General features: G+C 21.3%; 1 protein-coding gene across 1 annotated transcript; it reads left to right on the forward strand.

Annotated features, from left to right (window-relative positions):
- Nucleotides 1-399: 399 nt before the first annotated feature.
- On the forward strand, nt 400-22242 carry PY17X_1011900 (dynein-related AAA-type ATPase, putative; the record flags this gene model as incomplete). The annotated part of the gene is made up of 1 exon (XM_022956200.1): nt 400-22242. One exon carries the CDS (start codon nt 400-402, stop codon nt 22240-22242), a length of 21843 nt encoding a protein of 7280 aa, XP_022813276.1.
- Nucleotides 22243-23712: the final 1470 nt, after the last annotated feature.

The raw sequence follows: 23712 nt of genomic DNA on the forward strand, positions 1-23712 counted from the left end.
TCCCTAATCAATGTATTAAACAGTAATCTTATCAAATTTCTTCATGTATATATATATGTGTCTTTAAGAATTTTTTTGTATTATATTACTTGAGTAGATCAATGATATACTAGGCACTCATAAAAAAATATTTACAAATTTAATATCCAATGTAGATATATATACACTTTCATAACGAGTAGCAAAATGTTATAAAAAAATTAGCTGAATTATTAATATAGTCAATTAAGCTAGCGAATGAAAGGAGACAATAAAACAAAGGAATGTTCCGATGTTTTCAGTTCCATAGTTATCATTCGAAGGTTATAACATTTTTTTAATTGAGATAAAATTAAAAAAAATATAATATACATATATATATTTATATAATCCTAGTTTGAAATATATAATTTATAAAAAATGTCAAATTTTGAAGATAAAACGGCATTAATATGGTCAACGGTATTAATAAGAGAAATACAAAAAAGAGAGAATAATAGGAAGATAAAAAATTCAAGTCAAATAAATAAATTGAATGAACAAAATGAAATAAAAGAGTTAAAAATAGAAGACAATAATGGAAATAATTCACAAAGCGAAGATTTTAATTATGTAAATTATATTTATAAAAATTGCTGCACTATTCTAAATTATTTTCATCATATTAATATCAAAAAAAGAAAATTTGAAAAGTTAAGTAAAAATCTAAATATTTCTATATTTGGGCAATCATCAAAATGTAAGAAAATAAAAATAGAAGGGGAAGACACATTCCCCCAACTACCCAATATGATGTTATCGAATAATAACCAGATTAATATTTTACAGAGTATTATTAAAAAGCCATCTCATAATTTAAAAAATAAATACAAGATCGATTTATTAATTGTAAAAACAATTATTCTGACGTTGTTTGAACCATTCTTATTAAAAGTATCTTTAAAATATTTTAATCTTTTAACAGTTTCAATTATAAATCAGATATTTGAAGAAGCTTTAATTTTATCGTCACATGATTATTATAATATGGAGATAAAAACTGAAACAGTAGAAGAAAAAGAAACCAAATCGAAAGATAAAGTCAAGCAATCACATCCTTCTTTACATATATATAATTTTATAAAAAAATATAATATAGATATAGAAATATACTTTTGTATGATTTGCATGAATAGCATATTATTTTGCAAGGACTTATTTTATAAAAATACAATTGATTATTTTTTTAATAATGTATTAGTAAAATCTGAACATGCTTATAATTATTTTAAAAATATCTTATTAAAATATGAGAATAATATAAAAATATGCAAATATAAAGCGGAGATATATTACACCTATTTATATAAAATATTATTAATTTATTATTATTTAAGTATGAATAATATACTTGATAAAATGCATATTAATTTGCTACCCCAAGTTATGAAATATAATAAAAATAATGATTTTTTTGAGGCCTTAATTTATTTAATTTATTTAAATTATTATAGACTTGAAAAAAATTGTTTACCCATGGATATGTTTGGGCCCAATTTTAACAATACCCTAACATATAATCATTTTTTTATTCAATCAGAAAAAGACAATAACGATGAAAATAATATATTTTGTGATCAAACTTTGTTGGAATGTAAAAGTCAAAAATATGGACATATCATATACGATATACTAACAAAACATAATGGTATTTTAGCAGATTTTGAATATATATATATTGAAAAATTTCGAAACAATGTTTCAGAAAATTCATTAGTGAAATTTTATGAGCAAATTGAATCAGTCATATATCCATCTTTTTGCTTAAAAATACGAGATCCAATAAATATGATAAAGAAAAATGGAAATAATTTTGTTATAACAAAAAGATTAATAAATGTGATAGAAGAATTGGTTATAAATATTTATAATAAAAAGCCAACAATTTTAATAGGAAGTGAAGGGTCAGGAAAAACATCATTAATAAAGTATATATATGATCAAATATTTAAAAATAAATATGAAAAGGATTATGCAAAAAAAGAAAATTATGAAATACAAAATGTGATAAGCATTTATTTAGATGATATATCTGATTCAAAATCGATTTTAGGGCTATGGGAAAGTAACGAAAATTGTTTTGAATTTAAATATGGTATATTGTCAAAAGCTATGAAAAATGGAGATTGGGTTGTTTTTGAAAATATTAATAATATTTCTAATAGTATAGTAGAAAAATTACAAGAATTGACTAGTAAAGGATATATATACTTATCAGATAAGGGTGAATATATATATCCTCATAAAAATTTTAGGTTATTTTCAACTATTACTGTAAATAACTATGAATATAATCAGTTTGAAGGTGAAAAAGATGATACAACTAATTTGAATTTAAAAAATGAAGTTTTGTCTAATTCAAATGATTATAACAAAATATTCAATGATACAACCATTAATTTTAATATGGTAAAAAAAATGGATGAGAAAAAAAAACAACTCATGGATGATGAAAAAATTCGAGAGCGCATACTTATAAATCACAGACCAAACAATTTAAATAATTTATTCAACAAATGGCATAGCGTTTTTATTGGATGTTATCAAAAAGATGAAATAAAAGAAATTTTATATAAAAAATTACAAAATAGTATTCATGAAAATTATAAATATATACTTTACAATTGCTACAATGTTTTTATGAAGTTACTTAATAAATATCGTATTTTAAGAAAAATAAATTTACATGATTTAATTAAAATAATAAAAAGAGTAAATAAAAAAAAAGTATTTATGTACGAAAATGAAAAAACAAAAATGCTTTTATTTCAAATTTGTAAATCTATATTAATTTCACACATACCAAATGCAAATATAAGATATATTTTTTTATTAAAATTAATAAAATTATTTGGCTTATCCGAAGATAATGTTTTAACACATTTAAAAAATTTTTCACTAGAAAATTGTATAAATGAATTTAATATAACATTAAAAAATAAATACAAAAAAATATCTTTAGATTTTAATAAAATTTATAATCATTCATTTTTACTAACATCAGTACATAAATCTATAATTTATGAAATAATTGAAGGTGTACATAATAAAGAAAGTATATTATTATTAGGAGATACTGGAGTAGGAAAAACTGCCCTCATAGATTACATATCCAATGTTTTTGGTAAAAAACTTCATGTCTTTGTTTTTAGTGAACAATCAGAGTCATCAGATTTAATCGGTAACTATTATCCTTTCAATATTAATGTAAAAACAAATGAAATATTTAGCGACCTAAAAAAATTAATTTCAAAAATCAATTCATATTTAAGTGAAAAGGAAGTAAATTTATTTTGTTTAAAATTAAGAATTTTGTTGACTGAAAAAAAATATACTACCTTTTTAAATACGTGCTATAATTTTATATCTACAATTATAGATATATTTCAAAATGATAGTCAAATTTTTGATATGAAAATTGTTAAAGATTGTAAAGATTTTCAAAATAACTGCAAGAATATTAATGATTTTTGGAATGATAACAATGATCTAAATAAGAAAAAAAAAGCAAACTATTTCTTGAATTATAATTTTTATAATTTTTTTAAAAAGGATGGGAAAATCGCTTACCCAGAAAATGTGCATAATGGAATTACCAATACTCATCAAGATTCTAAAGAGAGTGAATATAAGAAGGTGTCTACAATTGATCAGGTAGAAATAGAAGAAGAACCAACAAAAGGAGGAAATGAATTAATTTTTAAATTTCATGATGGTGTATTAATTGATTGTATTCAGAATGGTTATTGGATTTTACTTGATGAAATAAATCTTGCACAAACTGAAATTTTACAACGATTGCAAGGATTATTAGATTCATCAAATAAATATTTTGATGTTATAGAAAAAGGAAATGAAAGAATAAAAATTCACAAAGACTTTCGTTTATTTGCATGCATGAATCCCCCAATTATTCCTAATTTGAAAAAAGGGGTGAAAAAAAAAAATAAAAAAATGAATTCTTCAGATATAGAAAATTCTAACGAAAATAATACAGTAAATGATGAACTAAAAAATGGTGATAAAGTGAAAAACGAATATGATGAACTAGTTGAAGCATTAGATTCAAAGGATGGAATTAGTATTGATATATATAATAGAAATACATCATCTGGAAAAAAAGATTTACCTGCTATTATTAGAAATAAATTTACTGAAATATTTGTGGATGAAATTGTAGAATATGAAGATGTTGAAATGATTGTAAAGCATATTTTAAAAGACGTAACGTGTGACAAGATATTGATAAAAAATATTACAAATTGTTATTTAGAGATTAAAAAAGAAAGTTTAAAAAACATGAATAATAATGAAAATAAACCAATATCATTTTCTACACGAAATTTAGTTAGAGCTATCAAATTTGCCATACATATTCATAAAAGAAAATTTAAACCTGTCCCTCTTTATTTGGCTGTTAGAAATGGATTTATTTGTAATTTTTTAAGTTCAGTAAATTATAATAATCATAAAATTTTGGAAAAAATTTTTAATAAATATTTAAAACTGTCACAAAATAAGCATTCAAAAAATTCTGACGATAAAATTTCGAGTACTAGCAATGGTACTATGCATATCGAAAAAAATGGAACTATTGATTATTCAATTTTAGAAAATTATTATCAGTATACTTTTTTTAACACAAAAAATAACAAAGAAGAGATAGCAAATAATGGTAATTTGCCTAATCTTAAAGAAGTTATAAATGGAGGCATTGAAATTAATTACAATAATAAGACTGATAAGAAGGGAATAAATGGAATCAGTAATAATATGAATGAAAATATTGAACTAGAAAAATATGTATGCGTTGAAGATAGTTGGATACTTTGTGGAAATGAAGATATAAATTTAAAAAATATTTTATCTAATTTTATAATAACAAAAAATGTTAGAGAAAATATTAAAAAATTAGCCTTATGTTTAAGCAGTATAAAAACACCAATATTATTAGAAGGTAATACATCTGTTGGTAAAACATCTTTAGTTAAATTTTTTGCAGATATAACAGGGCATAAATTTATTAGAATCAATAATCATATGAATACAGATATAAATGAATATTATGGGCAATTTGTAAATGATAAAAATAGTGATAGTTTAATTTTTGAAGAAGGTGCTTTTGTAAAAGCTGTAAGAAATGGATATTGGGTTGTTTTAGATGAATTAAATTTGGCTCCTTCAGAAGTTTTAGAATCATTAAATAGAATATTAGATGATAATAAAGAATTATATATACCTGAATTGAAATGCTATGTTAAAGCACATAAAGATTTTATGTTATTTGCTACTCAAAACCCAGCCAATAATCAGAATTATTTTGGAAGAAAAGAATTATCAAAAGCTTTTAGAAGTCGATTTATTGAATTTTGTATTAATGATTTTGAAACAGAAGAACTTGAAATCATTTTGCATAGAAAATGTGCCATATCTCCAAGTATTTCTAAAAAAATGATTCAAGTTTTTACGGAATTAAAAGATGTTAAATCAAATTATAATTATTTTAATGGAAGTTTAATGACGTTAAGAGATTTAATTAAATGGGGTAACAGAAATCCAAGTAACAATTCAGATGCATGTTTGCATGGATATTATATTATTGCTGAAAAATTGCGAAATGATAAAGACAAAGAAACTGTTAAAAATATATTATGTACAAATTTTATGAAAAAAAATGAATCATTTGTTTTGAATTATGAACAAGATTCGGATGTAATAGCTTTCAAAAATGCATTTGCTAAAAAAATTTCCCAAGTTCGAAATTTACAAAAGAGACAAATTCAAAATGGCGAAGAAAGTAAGATTAATGACAATTTAGAAGACCAAAAATTAGATAGACTTTCAGATGATTTGAAACGATATCAATATCTAAAAAATATGCACTTTGGAAAAACAACAAGCCGATTATTGGCCCTATTATGTAAATGTTTTAAGTACAAAGAATCAGCACTTTTAATTGGGGAAACTGGATGTGGGAAAACAACAAGCTGTGAATTGCTTAGTTTTGTAGATAGATTAAAATTAAATATATTAAATTGTAATGAAAGTACAGATGTTTATGATATTATTGGTAGTTTAAAGTTAGTAGAAAATAAAAAAGAAGATTTTGAAAAACTGAAAAAAATATGTATAGAATTATATAATGAAATATATACAAATTATAAAGACAGTTTTGCTTCAAATTATTTAAGTGGAATTATACATGAACAAATAACAGATATAAAAAAAGAAGATTTTCTAATATTTAATCTTTATTTACATAAAAAATATAACTTAAATGAACAAATTAAAAATAAACTAAATAAAATGGAAAAATTTATAAATAATTTTAAATCGGTTTTTACTTGGCATGATGGTATATTAGTATCTTCTTTAAAAAAAGGAGATATATTTTTAATGGATGAAATTTCATTAATTGAATCATCTGTTATTGAAAGATTAAATTCAGTTTTTGAATATGAAAGAACATTAATATTAACTGAAAAAGGAGGATCAAATGTAAAAACTTTAAAAGCGCATGACACTTTCTTTTTCATTGGTACTATGAATCCATGTGGAGATTTTGGGAAAAAAGAACTTTCTCAAACTTTAAAAAATCGATTTACTGAAATTTTTGTTCAGACTTATACTTATGATTCAGATGATTTCTATTATTTGATACTTAAGCAGATTAAATTTACAAAAAAAAAAAATATTAAACACAATTTTGCAAAATGTTTATGTAATTTATTTCAAGAAATATCTCAAAGTCGTTTGCTTTCTTCTTACGTTACTCTATCTATAAGGGACGCAATTAAATGGATCACATTTATGAATCTATATATTAATAGAAGGAAAAAACAAGAAAAAAATAAAAATATTTTATCTCTAAATAAATTGAAACAACTTTGTATTGAATCATTTTATCACAGTGGGTGCCTAATATTAATTGATGGAAATGAAGACATGAAATGTAAAAATGAAATAAAATATTTGTTAACACAACATTTGGAAAAACTTAGTTTATCAATCAAAAGTAAAACAAATGAAAAAATGGTAACACTAATAAACCAATTTGATAAAACAGATAATTTTATTTTCACAAAAAAATACTTAAAAATTAACAATTTTGAAATTAAATTTAAAAAAAAATTACTAAATAACTTAGAAAATATTTCTAACGATAATAATTTTGTTTTTGATACTCCAAATATTAAAATAAATTTATTTAAAATTATAAGAGCAATGCAACTAAATAATTCTATACTTCTCGAAGGGTCTCCAGGTGTTGGTAAAACATGTATAATTAATATATTAGCTAAATTAACAAAAAACAAATTAATTAGAATAAACTTATCTGAATGCACTGATATTTATGATTTTATTGGATCATATTTTCCAATCAAAGATAAGAAAAATGTGTCAAAAGATGAAGAAATAGACAGTCATTTAACCAATGTAAAGGCAAGAAAATCTAGAAACCAACCATGTAAAATTTTTGAAGAAAACGAAAAAAAAAAAAGTTTTCAATATTATTGGAAAGATGGTAAACTAATAGAATGCATGAAAAAAGGATATTGGATATTAATTGATGAAATAAATTTAGCAAATCAACAAACATTGGAAGGACTGAATTCTATTTTAGATCATCGTAATGAAATATATATTCCCGAAACGAATCAAATGGTTAAAGGACATAAAAATTTTCGACTTTTCTGTTGTCAAAATCCATACAAAGAAGGAGCGGGAAGAAAAGGTTTACCAAAATCCTTTTTAAACAGATTTTCAAAAATATATTTTGAAGAACTAAATGAAGAAGATTATGTATGCATTGTTGAAAATTTATACAAAAATTATATTTCAGTAGATATGATAAAAAAAATTATAAAAATTATTTTAATAATAAAAAAAATAAATATTTTACTACATGAAAGTGAAGGGTGGATATGGAATTTAAGAGATATACTACGAATTTGTAAATTTTTAAAAAATGAAAATATAAAAAATAAATATAATAATAGCTTTAATAATTTCATAGAAATATCTGACAGGTTAATATCTAGCAGATTGAATTGCATAGAAGACAAGCTAATTGTAAGAAGTATCATAATAAATGTCTATTATGATTCTGTTCAATTTTTAACTAGTATAAAAGAGGTTGGAAATAAAGATGCATTAATTAGCTTGGTAAATAACAAGGAAAAAAATAATTTATATTATATTTATGAAAATTGTTTTAATTATAACACAAGAAATAAAAATATTAACCTAAGTGCAAGTATAAATGCTAGTGATTTGGTTATTCGCCCATCTCTTATTTTATTAAAAGATGAGCAAATATATTATTCATGTTTGTTGGCAACACAATTAAATGTGCCTATTTTATTAAATGGAAAAAATAATTCTGGGAAATCATCGTTTGTTCATAAGTTGGCATATATGTTTCAAAAAAAATTATTTGAGTTTGCTTTAACAAATGATATTGACACTTTTGATTTGTTTGGATGTTACGAGCATAATAGTCGAGAAAATGCTATAATCAGTTTAGAAAAAAAAATATATAAATTGAATAGACTTATTTTGAGGCATATTTTTAAAAGGAGTAATTTAAGAAAATTTTATATGAACTATTTTAATGGCAATAAAAATGATAAATGTGTAAATTTTTCTCAAAAAATAAAATCCAGAAGAGTTAAAATATACATTATGAAAACTTTAAATATTTTATCTGTTAATTATATTGAAGCATTGAAAAGTCATAGATCAGTTTTGCAAAAAGTTCAAACACGATATGTTAATTTTATAAAATGTTTTACAAGTTGTGCTACCTATGATTCTGCATATACAGAAAAAAAAATAAACCGTATTCTTCAAAATATTTTATATTCTACAAATATCATAAATAAAAACGATATTAATGAAAATGTTTATGTATATAATGAAGGAAATTTTATTAAAGCTATTAAAAAGGGACATTGGGTTTTGTTAAAACATTTACATCATTCTACACCTTCGTTGTTAGATAGATTAAATAGTTTGTTTGAAGAAAATGGTTATATATTATTACATGAATTTGGAAAAAAAAAAAAAATTAAACCACATAAAAATTTTCAAATATTTTTAACACTTAGTTCAGAAGAACATTACAAAATTAGTAAAGCCTTAAGAAATAGATGCTTAGAAATATATTTTGGTAATCATAATGAGTATCAAATTAATCCTTTAAATATTTCTGATCCTAAATTATATGGTACTATGAGCGAAGAAATTGAAGAAACAACTAAAGTTCGAAATTTCAACAAAAATAATGGTGATTCAATTTTAACAAATTTGGATACTGATTTGAACAATACCTCATTTAATAATTATTTGGTTAGTGTTGTCACCAATTGTTATAATTCCATGAGTAATAAAAGTAGTAATAGTAAAGAGTTGGGGTCATACAAAAATGAAAGCGAAATGAATAAAAAAGTGATTAAAGATAGTTATCTAAGTATAATTAAAGAAACAAATATATTTATTTATATAATAAAACTTTTTTTTAAATATTTAGAAATGGAAAGTGAAAAGAAATATAATATAAAAACAGAATGTGATGAAGGCAAAAAAAATAAAATAATAAAAGATTTAATCTTCTTTTTTTTTAAAGATAGTCAAATAAAAGTAAATTGTAAAATAATTATAGATTATATAAATTATTGTTATAATGCTTTTTTTAATACACATGGGGTCAAATATAACAAAGATATAATTTATTTTTGTCTAATAATATCACTAAGTACATATGTTATAGAATATATATGTAGTAAGGAAATGAAAGAATATTTGTTAAATTTTTCAAAAGATGAAAATATAAGTGAAAACTATAAATTTTATAAAAATTACAAAAACAATTTAAATATTTTATTAAATTATAAGTTTGATAATAATATTTATTATATAGATAAATATATTGATTACATTTGTAGTAAAATTTTGATAAAAGGGGAAAATAATAATAACATAGGAAAATTAAATGAATGGAAATATATTTTTATAGATTCGTTTTCTAATTTTTATTGCCAAATTTTTTCAAAACTTACCGAAAAGTTACAGCTATATTTTTATCCATTTTTTTCTCTTATTAACCATAGTGTTATTAAAGCGGTTTACAAATTCAAGACAATCATTTACTCAAGGCTAGGTAGTTGTGTCGCTACTAGTAATAATACACTAAATGATTATGTTGTTTCTAAAATAAATAATTCGAAATTTGTTTATAGATCTGAAGAAAGTTATTTAATATATTTTTATATCTACATATTTATCAACTATATTTCTAATTATAACAAAGGAAATAAAACATCAAATTTGTTTTTTAAAAACACATCACAATATATATACAAAAATAATGTTTTAAAAGAAGCAATATTAATTGATTCGCTTTTCTCCCTAAAACTGAACAAAATATTTTGCCATCTAGTATATTGTTTTATTTATAATTTTTCATTATGTGATTTATTTTACAGATATGACCATTTATTAAATATAAAAAATAAAATCATTGTTAAAAAAAGTTTAAATGATAAATTTTCCTATGACACTGAAATGATAAACTATCTCGAATTTGTTACGAAAAATATTATATACAAAAAAATTACTTATTTTTATATAATGGCAAATTCTATATATTCTCTTATAAATAATGGAAAAAATGCACAAAATTGTATGGACATAAGAAAAACAATTAATGATAATGATACAGAACAAGTTATTTCAAATCAAACTATTCATAAAAGCAAAAAAGAAAATATTTTTGGTGACGTATTTATTACTAATGATATTAGCACAAACTTAAGTCAATTTTTCAAGCCGCTAATTTTAGCTAAAAGATATTTAATAAACAGAAAAAATCAAAGACTTTCAAAAGTTGTATATTTTTGTGATGAATTTTTAAAATACAATTTTAGTTACAATTATTTTATTCAAAATAGAAAGATACAAGAAAATAGCGAAGAAATACCTTCTTTGTTTTATTATTTTAATAAAATTATAATTACCTTAGAAAAGGCTATTTTTAAAATAATAAAAGGAATGGATAACTCAAATAAAAAGGGAAAATTAAGTCATAGAAAACACAATACTTATACAGAAAAAATATTTAGCTATTACTTATTTATGTATATTTATATATTTGAAGCTGTGAAAAATTTAGAAGAAAAAGACAGTATTTATAATACAATAATAATTATAACAAGTGTTGTAAAGATTATATTTTCTACAAAAAAAAAGTTTTACAAAATTAATATAAAATTATTAGAAATTTTAAAAAAAGCAAAATTATTATCTCAAACAAATTTGATAGCTAATGATAATATGAGTCATTCATTTATATTCCAAAATAATGAAACAACATACAATAATTATAATATTACTAAAAGTGAGATAAATGTAAATAATATAAAAAAAAACAATTTCCTAATACTAGATGGTGATAAGAATAACATAAAGAATACTTATTTTTCAAACAAATGGATAAACAATATTTTTGAAATTGTAAATAATATATATGTAAGTTATTATATATATATAAGAAATAAAATAAATTATTTGTCTTTTTTTCAAAACCTTCAATTAGAAAATATAGAAATATATGATAATGAAAAAAATTTAAATAAGTTGTTCCCTTTTCACCCCAAAAAAATAATAAATAATAATATAAATTATCTTGCCAATGATATTGAAAATTTTCTTATACAAACAAAATCTTTTTCAAATGCTTTAAAAATTCTAAATAATGAAAATAATAATTCAAAAATTAAAAGCATCGAGAATTTGATAATCAATAATTTTATTCAAGGTAGTTCTAAAATCGATGAAAATTTATTTAGCATACTTAACACATATAATTTGAATTCGAGTTCTTTTACAAATTCTTTAAATAAAATAAATATAACATATGATAATTTATCCAATAAATTACATACAAACCAAAAAGGGTTCAATCTTAATTGGAATAGTAATAGTCATTTGTTGTTCTACTTTCAATTTATTATGTTCAATATAAATATGAAATATTTATACAATTCTTTTATATATTTGATGAATTTTTACATGACTATGAAGTTTTATAATCATTGTAATTATCAAAAAGAGTTTCAAATGCAAAGGAATGAAACTTGTAGAATCATAAAAAATGAAGAATGCTTTACGACTGAAAAAAAAAATGCAAATAATGTCTGTTTTTTTGATATATGCAAAATGAACGTAAATAAAATAAATAAATGCATTAAAGAAACTATAAAAGAAGTATATATATATTTGGAAAACATAGATAATACTATGTACATATATGAAGAAAAAATCGAAATATTAAGTTTTCTCAAAGAAAAGTATAATATACTGGTATATGCAGAAAAAAAGCGAAAAAGAGCAAAAAAAAGCGAAAAAAATAAGGGAAAAAATTACTTGGTTTGTCAACCTAGTGATGAAGAAACAGAAATAAATATCATTTATACTATAATTGAAGAAATTGTATTTTTAATTTACAGTTATTTAATGAATATATATATGGTAAGGGATATAAATTATAATTATGTTAAAAAATTTGTGACTATAGAAAATAGTTTTGAAAAAAAAACTGATCATAGTTTATCTGGATTTAATAATAATTTTGGAGTTACTAAAAGGGACAACAATAAAGGCAATTTTATCCGGTTTTCAAAAAGAGAAAAAATATTTTTGTCAAATTTAGAAAATGAAAATAGTGGTAGTAAAAATAATTACAATAAAGATAATAATAATAATAATTGTGTCTCGATATTGGATAGCCCAAATGTTCCTTCGTTTATTAGCCAATTGAATGAGCAAATTATCACATATGAAGAATATACAATATTTAAAAATATTTATTTTGATTACAATTTTGAAGAAATTTCAAAAGGCAACAATATGTACTCGAATTTAAGCACGTCTATTTTTAACAGATCGGTTATTTTTGACTCAGTTATAAATATGTACAAAGAAATAAAAAATAATAAAAATATAACATTACTTCATTTAAATATGAGTAATTTTATTTTTAATAATTTAAAACAAAATTACTATCATTATATATTAAAAAAAGATACCCCATTTTATGGAAATTCTTTTTTTGATGCCTCACGAAAAAATAACAACATTAATCACATGATTATTAAATTAACAAATTTAAATTTAGAAAGCCAAAGCACATTAAGATATTATTTTATTTTACACACATTCAGCATATTTAACAATATTTTTGAAAATAATAATATAGAGAATCAGGCAACAAATATTACAAATCCTATGAAAATATATTATTTATTATTTTTCCAGATATACCAACTTATTATTTTTAAGAGGGAAAATATGGCATCCCCACATATGATAATCCAATTATTAGAATTGTACAAATACATTTTTGATTTAAAAAATAAAGTCGAATTTATTAAAAAAATTGAAAAATATTTAACAATTTTTCTATTTATTTTATTTAAGATTGTAATAATAAATATGGAAAAATATTTAAAGAAAACCTATTTATCCAATGATATAAAAAAATGTGGGTTAGAATCAAGTGATAACAATGAATGTCCATTTGTTTGTGGATATGGGTTTATGCCCAATAATAAAATATTTCAAATTGCACATAAACACATAAAAATACCAAATGAAACACCACTAGACAAAATTATACCAAGTTATAACTCATGTGAAAATTCTGAAATAAACAAAAGCAAAATAGACATAGAAGAATGTGAACTTTTTGAATTTTTATACAAAAATAATCATCAATCTTTAGATATTAACTATATATATAATTGTGTATATAAATATGTTAGCGAAAATAATAATAAAATAAATCCAAAAAAATTAAACGATGTTGTAAATTTATTATTTTCTAATCATGAAGATTTAATAAATTTGATAAAAAAATACGAAGATGAAGAATTTTTATATGCATTAGGGTCATTATATATTTCTCATTACTTTTTAAATATAATATGTTCTCAAATAAGAAAGGAAATTAAAGAAATCTTTAAAAAAGTCGGATTAAAAAATTATATTAAAAAATTAACTTTATCAACAAAGGAACAAATATATATGAACACTCAACAAAATATTTATAATGAAAAAATTAATCCATCTGATGAATTAACCTATAATGATTTTTTTAATATCAAAAAAAATATATTTTTAAAAAAAGAGATAAACAATATTAGTAAGAATATACCATTATTGCCAAAACTACTTACCAATGTAAATAAAAAAAAAAAGAAAAAAATTTATACCATGATAAATACCAGTATGAATAAAAAATGTAATTACCTTATAGCACAATATATATATATAAATAATTCAGAAAATGTTCAAAATTTATATATAAAATTAAAAAATGATTTTAATAAGTTTTTAAAAAATATATTATCATACGATAATATTCAATCGTTGTTAAATAATTTGAATAATACTGACAACATCATTAGTTATTCTATAATTAACTCTTCAATGAATTTTTTATATCATATAAAAAAAAAATATAATTTGATATTGAAATTTACACACTCAACAACATACGCGTTGTGTGCATTCATACATTCAGTGCATAATATAAATTTATTTATATTGCAAAAAAGAGAAAAATATAGACAAAATAAAATTAATACAACTGCTGAAGATATATATGGTAATTATACAAGTATCTCATCCCCTCTTACTTTGTATGAAAATGATAAATTTAGTGAAAAAAATCCAAAACTTATTTTTAGCCTGAATACGAAATATAATGAAAAGCCAGCGGAAACAAAACAATTGAAAGATAACCTATATGAATATACAAAATTTCCAATAAACTTCAACAAAATTATAAACTTAAAAAGAGAGCAATATGAAAAAATAAGTGAATTGGAATACTTTGAATTTGTAGTAAAAATGTTACAAAAATCTAAAAATATATACAAAGATTTTGATTTTAAAATATTAGTAGATTGCTTAAAAAAATTATGTAGAAAAATTATATATTCACAAATGGATGAAGATAATATTAATAATATTAATGACTTATTTAAAATTGATCAATTTAAAAATTTTGCTACAAAAGAAAAGGCTGAATATATTTTACAAGAGGATTATATTGATAAAAAAATTGAAATAGAACTTGACAATTTTTTTTATTCTCCTGATTATTTTTCAAATGAACAAAATAATAACAATATTCTCTTAAAAGATTATCAGATGGATGAAGAAAAAAAAAAAGATATAATCGAAAATGAATCAAACGGATATAATTTTGACAGAAATCATGATAGCTTAAGTGAAAGCAACTCAAATGATTCCATACATAACAATAAAGAAGAAAACCTTGATGGTAATTTCTCAAAAAATAACCAAGAAAATTTAACTTCTTCAAATTTAGATGAAGAAAAAAAAGAAGTAATAGATGAAAATATATTTAATTCTATTGTTTATAAAATTGCAAAATTATTTAAGAAAAAAAAATCAAATTTAAATCATGATAATAAAAAGAAAAAGAAAAATGAGATAAATATGACGCAAAAAAATATAAGCAACATTTTAGATATGTTGATTAAATTAGGCACCACTAATTTTGGTGATCAAAATAACTATATGTTTTTGTTGAGCAAAAAATCTGAAGAAAAAGAAATGCTAATTTTCACTTTGAATATGATGAACAAATTGAGTAAAATGACAAAATATAAAGAAAATAAGTTTGAAGAGTTTAAAAATAAAATTCTAGATATTTTATTAAGTGAAAAAAAAGGAAATCATATATATGTAAATAGATATATTAATTTATTAGACGAAAATATAGTAGAATATATATATACAGTTTTAAATGATTTATGCTTATTTTTAATAAATATTCGAAAAGAATTCATATTAATATATAACGAAAATAATAATTTAAATATTTTAAACATCATAAATTTAATAGATAGTATATTATCTATTCCTATAAATAATATAAAAAAGGAAGTAGAAAAAATAATTGTAAAACTAGAGTCTATTATAAATACATTTGGCTTATTAAAAAGTGACAATTTTATAAATTTTGATGAAATAAATATTCATCGATTAAATCTGATAAAACAACAAAAATTCATAGAACAATTATTAATGTATACTATATATTTCAGATTATATAAAATAAATGAAATTAAAAACATCAGAAAAAATCTAAATAGAAAGATTGTGAAAAAAAAAACGTTAAACCTTTTTTCATTTTTATTTTATCTATGTTATGATGATAATTCACAAACTTCTAAAGAAGACAATCGAAGAGATGAATCGGATATTCAGGGTCATGGAAATATCCAAGACAATATGAAATTAAAAATAATAAAAACATTTGAAACACTAGTCATATTTTTGAGAGAATCAACAATTGGAGAATTTACAGCGCGTTTAAATTTAATATGTCTAATTGCACATTTATTTGGAACTTCTAAAAATATAAAGGAAAAAATTATGAGTACTGTATTTTTAAATGTATATAATTATATGTCCATATATTCCCCTCTAATACAAAAGAAAATCAAAATGTGTAAAAATTATTTTGATTTAAATTTAAAAAAATCTTTGCAAAAAATGAACTTGGATTTAATTAGTGTAGATGCATACAAATCTTCAATTATTAAATTAAAAAAAGTTATAGTATATTATACTAAACTATATTTCCAACAAATTAATATAACTATGGATAAATTTATTCAAGAAAATAGAAATTCGATTTTTGTTTCAATAGATCATAATGAAAAAGCTGATTCAATTATTGAAGAGAATAATGATAACGATGAAAATGAAAATGAAAATAGTTCAAATGAATCTGAACTTGAAATCGGTTCAGATTTAGAAAATCAAAATCCAATAAGTGTAGAAAATAATGAAGAGGAAATAACACCCATTATAGATCAACCCATAGAAGCATTGTATATATCAAATGAATTAAATGGAATGAAAAAATCATTTTTAAATTTGGCAAAGAAAATAAAAAATAAATTAAATATGAACAAATTTTTAAACTATGTAGATAATTATTATAGCTTTGAAGAATTATCAAAAAATTTTGTTGATGAGATAAAAAATGTATTAAATGTACAAAGTCCAAATGCAAATATGAATCAAAAAAAAAGATGGATATATATACTTAAACATTTTATAAAAAATAAATTAAACATACCTATTTTATACGATTTAAATAATTTTAATTTCTTTTCAGATATATTTAAAGAACAAATTTATTTTGATAATATTAAAAATGGGGATGAAACACATATCTCCTTTTTGTTAGAATATTCGTCTTCTGATGAAATTTTAAGAGAGCTTAAGAATTGCCTAATGTATATAATAGAAAATGATAATGAAACTGGACAAAATGAACTAGACGAATTAGTAAAAAACATATCAGATGAAATAAATAATTACATAAAAAGAAAAAAAGTTAATAGCTTATGCTTTTTAGATAAAATAAAGAATATTTTAAAAAATAACGAAGAAAGAAATTATAAAATATTATACCTAATAATATATATAAAATCAATTAATATTCATGAAGACATACGAAATGATGAAGTATTAACAACATATCTTTTAAATTCTATAAATTATGAATATTATAATTTAAGACGAGAAATAAATATATTTTATCATCATTTTGTTTTTTACTATTTAATTATTAGTGACTTGTTGTTTGAAAAAAAATATGAGATAACATATTTTGGAATAGACATAAAAACTTTTGAAGAATTTATTTTAAAATGTAACGAAATTAAAAGTAGTTTATTACAAATTTTAAGTATCTTTTCTGAACAGCTAAAAAATAATGAATTATTCAAAAATATCATTTTTTCAGTATATAAAATTATATATATTATATATAATTCGAACGAATTTGCAATATTTAAATTTATTAAAAATATGGATACCATTTCTTGTTTAGAACCGTTTAAGAAAAATTGTATTTCCAATTTTAAAATTAAAGTTAATGAAAATTTGTGGAAATTTGTAGAAAAAAATATTAAAAATTTGGAAGATGATATTACTAAAATATTTTATTTGGATATAGGTATATATTTTAAAAATAAAATATATCAACACATTTATTCATTTATCTCTTTTTTTAAACAAGTAGAAAATCCATTTACACAACATAATGATATAATAAATATGAAAAATGATAACATCGAAAAAAATAAACCACTATTAGATTCTTCATATTTTGATAATATAAACAACCAAATTGTTGTCTTTATAAACAATATAATTAATAATAAATCAATATTGTACAAAAATGATGAATATCCCAATTTTCAAGAATCAAAAAATGTTAATACAATATACTCCTTCTCAGATATTATCGAATTTTATTTAAACATATCAAATTTAAGTTTATTAAAAAGTGAAAAAGACTATGAAAAAAAAATAAACACATTTTATTATATGAGCAAAAATTTATTTTATTTTGTAAAATCACTATTTTTATACTTTTTAGATATATATATTGGTTTTTCAAACATAACATTATATTTTCTAAAACTATTAAAAGTTTTATATATTAAAGGATTATGCAAACAAGTTAAAGATAATAATGAAGCGACTGAAAATAGTGAAGAATCTAAAAATAATGACATCTTTCACAAAATCGATTTTATTGAAGGAGTTGGATTAGGAGAAGGAAAAGGTGTTAAAAATATTTCGAGCGATGTTGATAACGAAGATCTTGATAATATCTACAATGAGGATGAAAATAATTTTAGTCAAGATGAGCAAGATTTTAATGAAGAAGCTATTGAATCAACTTATAATTTTAAAAAATTTTGTGAAAAAGAAATATCAGAAGATCAGGATAAATCTACTGATACTAAAGGTGATAAAAAACAGCTCCAAAATGAACAGGATAATATTAATATGGATAAAGATATGGAAAAAGACGAATCAAATTATACTGATAAAATCAAGGATACAAAACAAGATGAAAATAAAAATCAAAATAATGACGAAAATAATTCTGACCAACCTAACCAAAATGATCGAGAACAAAATATTGATGATGTTTTTGAAAAAAATAATGGAAATAATATTAGCCAAACTAAGCCTAATGAAAATATGGAAAAAAATAAAAATTCTGATAACCCAATTGAGCAGGGAAAACAGGACACTGATTTCGACGCTCTCAATATAGACGACCAAAATGAAGGTCAAAATGAAGGCCAAAATGAAGACCAAAATGAAGACCAAAAAGCAGAACCGAAAAAAGAACACCCTGGTGAAAAAACAGAAGATAAATCGAAAGATAAACTAGATGAAAAAATAGATGATCAAAATAACGACATGGAATTTAACGGAAGCGATTTGGGTGAAGTTTCTGAAAATGATAACAATGAATTAATGCAAACATCGAAAGGAAATAACAATTTTAACATGAACTATTCAGATGAAAAAAATGATAATCCAAATGATAACTATAGTGAAATTCATAGCGATACTAATGAAGATAGGCATGAAAATTTCGATGATAAAAATGGATTTGATGACAATAACTTTGAAAGTGATAACTTTGATTTTGAAATTGAGTCAAGCGATTTTTCAAAAAGCTTAAGTGTAAAATCGTTCATATCTGATGAAGATCAAAACTTAGATGAATATGATAATATTGATAACACACAGAAAGATAATGATACTACTCAAAAAGATGATAAAAATTTAAATAAAATGAAAGAAAGAGAAGATGTTGATAAACTTACCAAAAATGATTTATTCGAACAGTCTGACATTAGTAAAATGGATGAAGAATATGCAGAAAGTGACTTTAACATTTCTGAACAAAATGAAAATGGTGATTTAGAACAAAATGAAAATAATCAAAATGTGAAAAATGAATTCATGCGAGATCACGAAAAAGAAGGAGAAGAAGAAAGAGGTAGTGAACTGAACGAAATTGATGAAGATGTTATAAATGAAGATGAACAATGTGACAATCAAAATGATAAATATGATGAAAATAATAATGCTAATGAACAAAATTTAAAGGAAGAAGAACAAAAAGGAGATGAACTAGTTGAAGGCAAAACCGATGAAATTGGAGAGGGAGATGATGAATTGGGTAAAGGAGAAGAAGATCAAATTGGAAAAAATGAAAATGACAAAGTTGATAACAAAGATATAAAATTAGAAGGCGAAAATGAAGTTAAAATAGAAGAAATTTCCAAAAAAAATGATGAAAATATTGAAAAACAAAGAAATATGGACACAACAAATTATATTAATTATAATGAACAAACAGTAGAAAATGATAAAATAAGAAATTCAGATGAAAATACATTGCCAAACAAACAAGCAAATAGTTTGAACCCCAATAAAATTGATAACATAAATGATGATAAAGATAAAGAAAGTGGAATAGATGGATTAAGAGGTGAAACAAATGAAATGAATGAAAATGATGAATTGGGTGAACAGAAAAATACACTTGAAAAAAATAATGAAAATGGATTTAACGGAAATGAAAATAATACAGAAAAAGATGATCAATCCAATTCAAACACATTTTCATTTTCTATTAATAAATATAATATATATACTGAGAATTTTATGGATATATCTAATTTTATCGAAAAAATAAATGAAAAATTACATAACTTGAATGAGACCGATTTTAATAAAAAAGAAGATGAAAGAGAAAATGCAGAATCTTATCAAAAGAAGGGAATTAATAATTTTGATACTTCCCAAAAAAATATAACTAATTCTGAAAACATTAAACCAAACTCTGAAAATAAAAATGAAAATGAATCGGGAAATCAAATTAATGAAAACGATGCAACGAGTATTATTAGTGATGAACAAAATGATGAGTTTGATCAAAAAAATATTTGTGAAATGAATGAATCAAATGGAGAAATTAAAGAAATATATGCAAATAAAAATAAACAAAATAAAACACAAGATGAAATGAAAACAGAAAAAAAGCATCAAAAAACAAAAATAAATGATCAAAATAACGAAACTGGAAGTAATTATGATGAAGATGATAATGTCAGTAGTATTGAATCAGAAAAAATGGAGAAAGATAATGATCGAAGAAATTATGAAAGAAAAGATGATCTCGATTTTGAACAAAAGTCATTTAGTGAAGACTATAACTATGATGATGAATTAAAAGAAAATGAAGAAGATCTAGAATTAAATGATAAGAATAAAGACAACTACAAAATGTATGAGAATAAAAAGGGACTCGAAAGAGAATATAGATTAAAAAATGAAAATGAAAATTTTGAGGATAAAATAAAATATGGGGATATATTAATGCAAAATGATAATATTAACAATACTATAAATGATGAAAAATATGAAAAAATATATGAACAACTTAACAATGAAACTGAAATGATTTCTAGCCAATTATGTGAACAATTAAAAATAATTTTAGAACCAACTGTTAGGAATAAATATGAAGGTGATTATAAATCTGGAAAAAAATTAAATATAAAAAAATTAGTAAATTATTTTGCAAGTAATTTTCGAAATAATAAAATATGGAAAAGAAAAACGAAATTAAATAAAAGGGATTATAATATATTAATTGCAATAGATAATACTAAAAGTATGAAAATAAATAACATTCAAAAAATGACATTAAATGCTATATTTTTAGTTGCTAAAGCATTTGAAAAATTAAATGTTGGAAAGATAGGAATATGCTCATTTGGAGAAAGTGAACAAATTACTTCAAATAATATCGTATGCCCAATGGTTAATAGTTTAAATAAACAAAATTTTTTAAAAATTTTAAATCATTTCAATTTTAATCATGATACACAAAATTCATTTGATTGTGCTATGCTAAATGCATTAAAAATTTGTAATTACGTATTTAAAAATAGTTATACCCAAAATAATTCAAAGAATACACTTAACCATTTAATGCTTATTATAAGTGATGGAAGATTTAACAAATCATCAGTAAGAGCAGAAATATTTAATTCAATTAAAAATAACTTTATACCAATTCTAATGATTATAGACACACAATTATCTGATAACAAAGCTCAATCCATATTTAACTTAAAACAAACTTTTTATAAAAATAATAAATTAGAAATTGTTCCATATTTACATGATTTCCCATTTCCATATTTTGTCGTTGTCAATGATATAAATGATATACCCTCTATGACATGTGATATCATAAGACAATGGTTTGAGGTGCTTAACAATAAATGAATATTTATTCACGGAACAACATAAATATTTGCAGATATAAACATATACTTATTTATATGAATAACTGGGTCGACGTGCATTATAATATCCTACTCTTTGTGAAGATAAAATACTTTGGAAATTTTAAACCTTGCTAAAAAAACAAAAAAAGTTGAATTAAATTAAATTAAATCAAATTATCCTACCAAAGGGATTCAAAAATAATATTTGTCAATATTTGTAAAAGTGTCAAATTATTATGAATATATGTGCATGTTTGAATTGCTATAAAATTGTTTCTTCATTTTTTTTTCCATTGAAATGGTATTTTTCATCCATTCTTTGTTAATTTTTGGCAATTTCCTTAATTATTTATTTATTTATTTATTTGCATTTAAAAACATTCCATCCAATTTTAACTTGAAATTATTTTGTAACTTATTTAAAAAAAAAAAATTACAATTTGTTTACAGTATTGTAAAATAAAAATAAAAATAAAAACTTTCTTATTGCTACTCTGCATACTCATATATTTTTACACCCTTTAGTAAATCCTTCTAATTTTTTTCCTTTTTTTTTCCTTTTTTTCCTTTTTTTCCTTTTTTTCCTTTTTTCCCAATAAAAAAGGCCATTATTTATGTAATTTTAAATCAATATTTTTATATTCATGAACAAATCAAAACATCCAATCCCCTAAATTAATTATTTAAATTGTGATAGCGTTGTAAATAGTAATTCACTCTTGAAAAATTGGACAAAAAATATATTACATGCATGTTATAGCAGGATTTGAATATCATTATAAAGAACCAAACTTTAGTATATTTTTTTCAGTGTAAATAATTAAAAAAAAATTAAAAACATATAATAAAAAAATATTAAGTAAAAAATATATGTTTGTGTAAATTTTTATCGTAAATATTTTGCTTTAATGAGTTTTTAATGCTGCAAAGATTTGTTCTGTTGCAAATTTTATTGTTTTTAATTTTTAATCGATATCGATTTAATAATATATAAATATATATACGCATTTTTTTCTTTTAATTTTCCCATTTTAAAATATATTATATAAATTTGTCTTTTACTTTTTAATATATAGTGAAAAGACTAATTTTTTATAGCATAGACAATAATAATATACGAAAAATAACTATTGATGAATTATATAACATGCAAATAAGTGTGTGTTTGAAATATTTTGTAAATTATAGCTCAAAATAATAATTCGAGAAACATATTTTCTTTTATAATTTTTTAAATATTACTCCTCTCATTTATTAAAATAAAATAACATACAATTATAGTGCATATTTACAAATATATATTTTTTTTTGTTTGTATACGCATAATATATATAATATGTATGCAAACAGAAATGACTCAAAAATAAATGGGAAATAACCGCGAAGAAAATCGTTGAGAATAATTTGTCTACAAAAATTTAATTTGTTGAAACATTCTTAAATATGAAAGAGCAAAAAATAAATATAT

Source organism: Plasmodium yoelii (assembly GCF_900002385.2).
Source record: "Plasmodium yoelii strain 17X genome assembly, chromosome: 10".
Lineage (NCBI taxonomy): Eukaryota > Apicomplexa > Aconoidasida > Haemosporida > Plasmodiidae > Plasmodium > Plasmodium yoelii.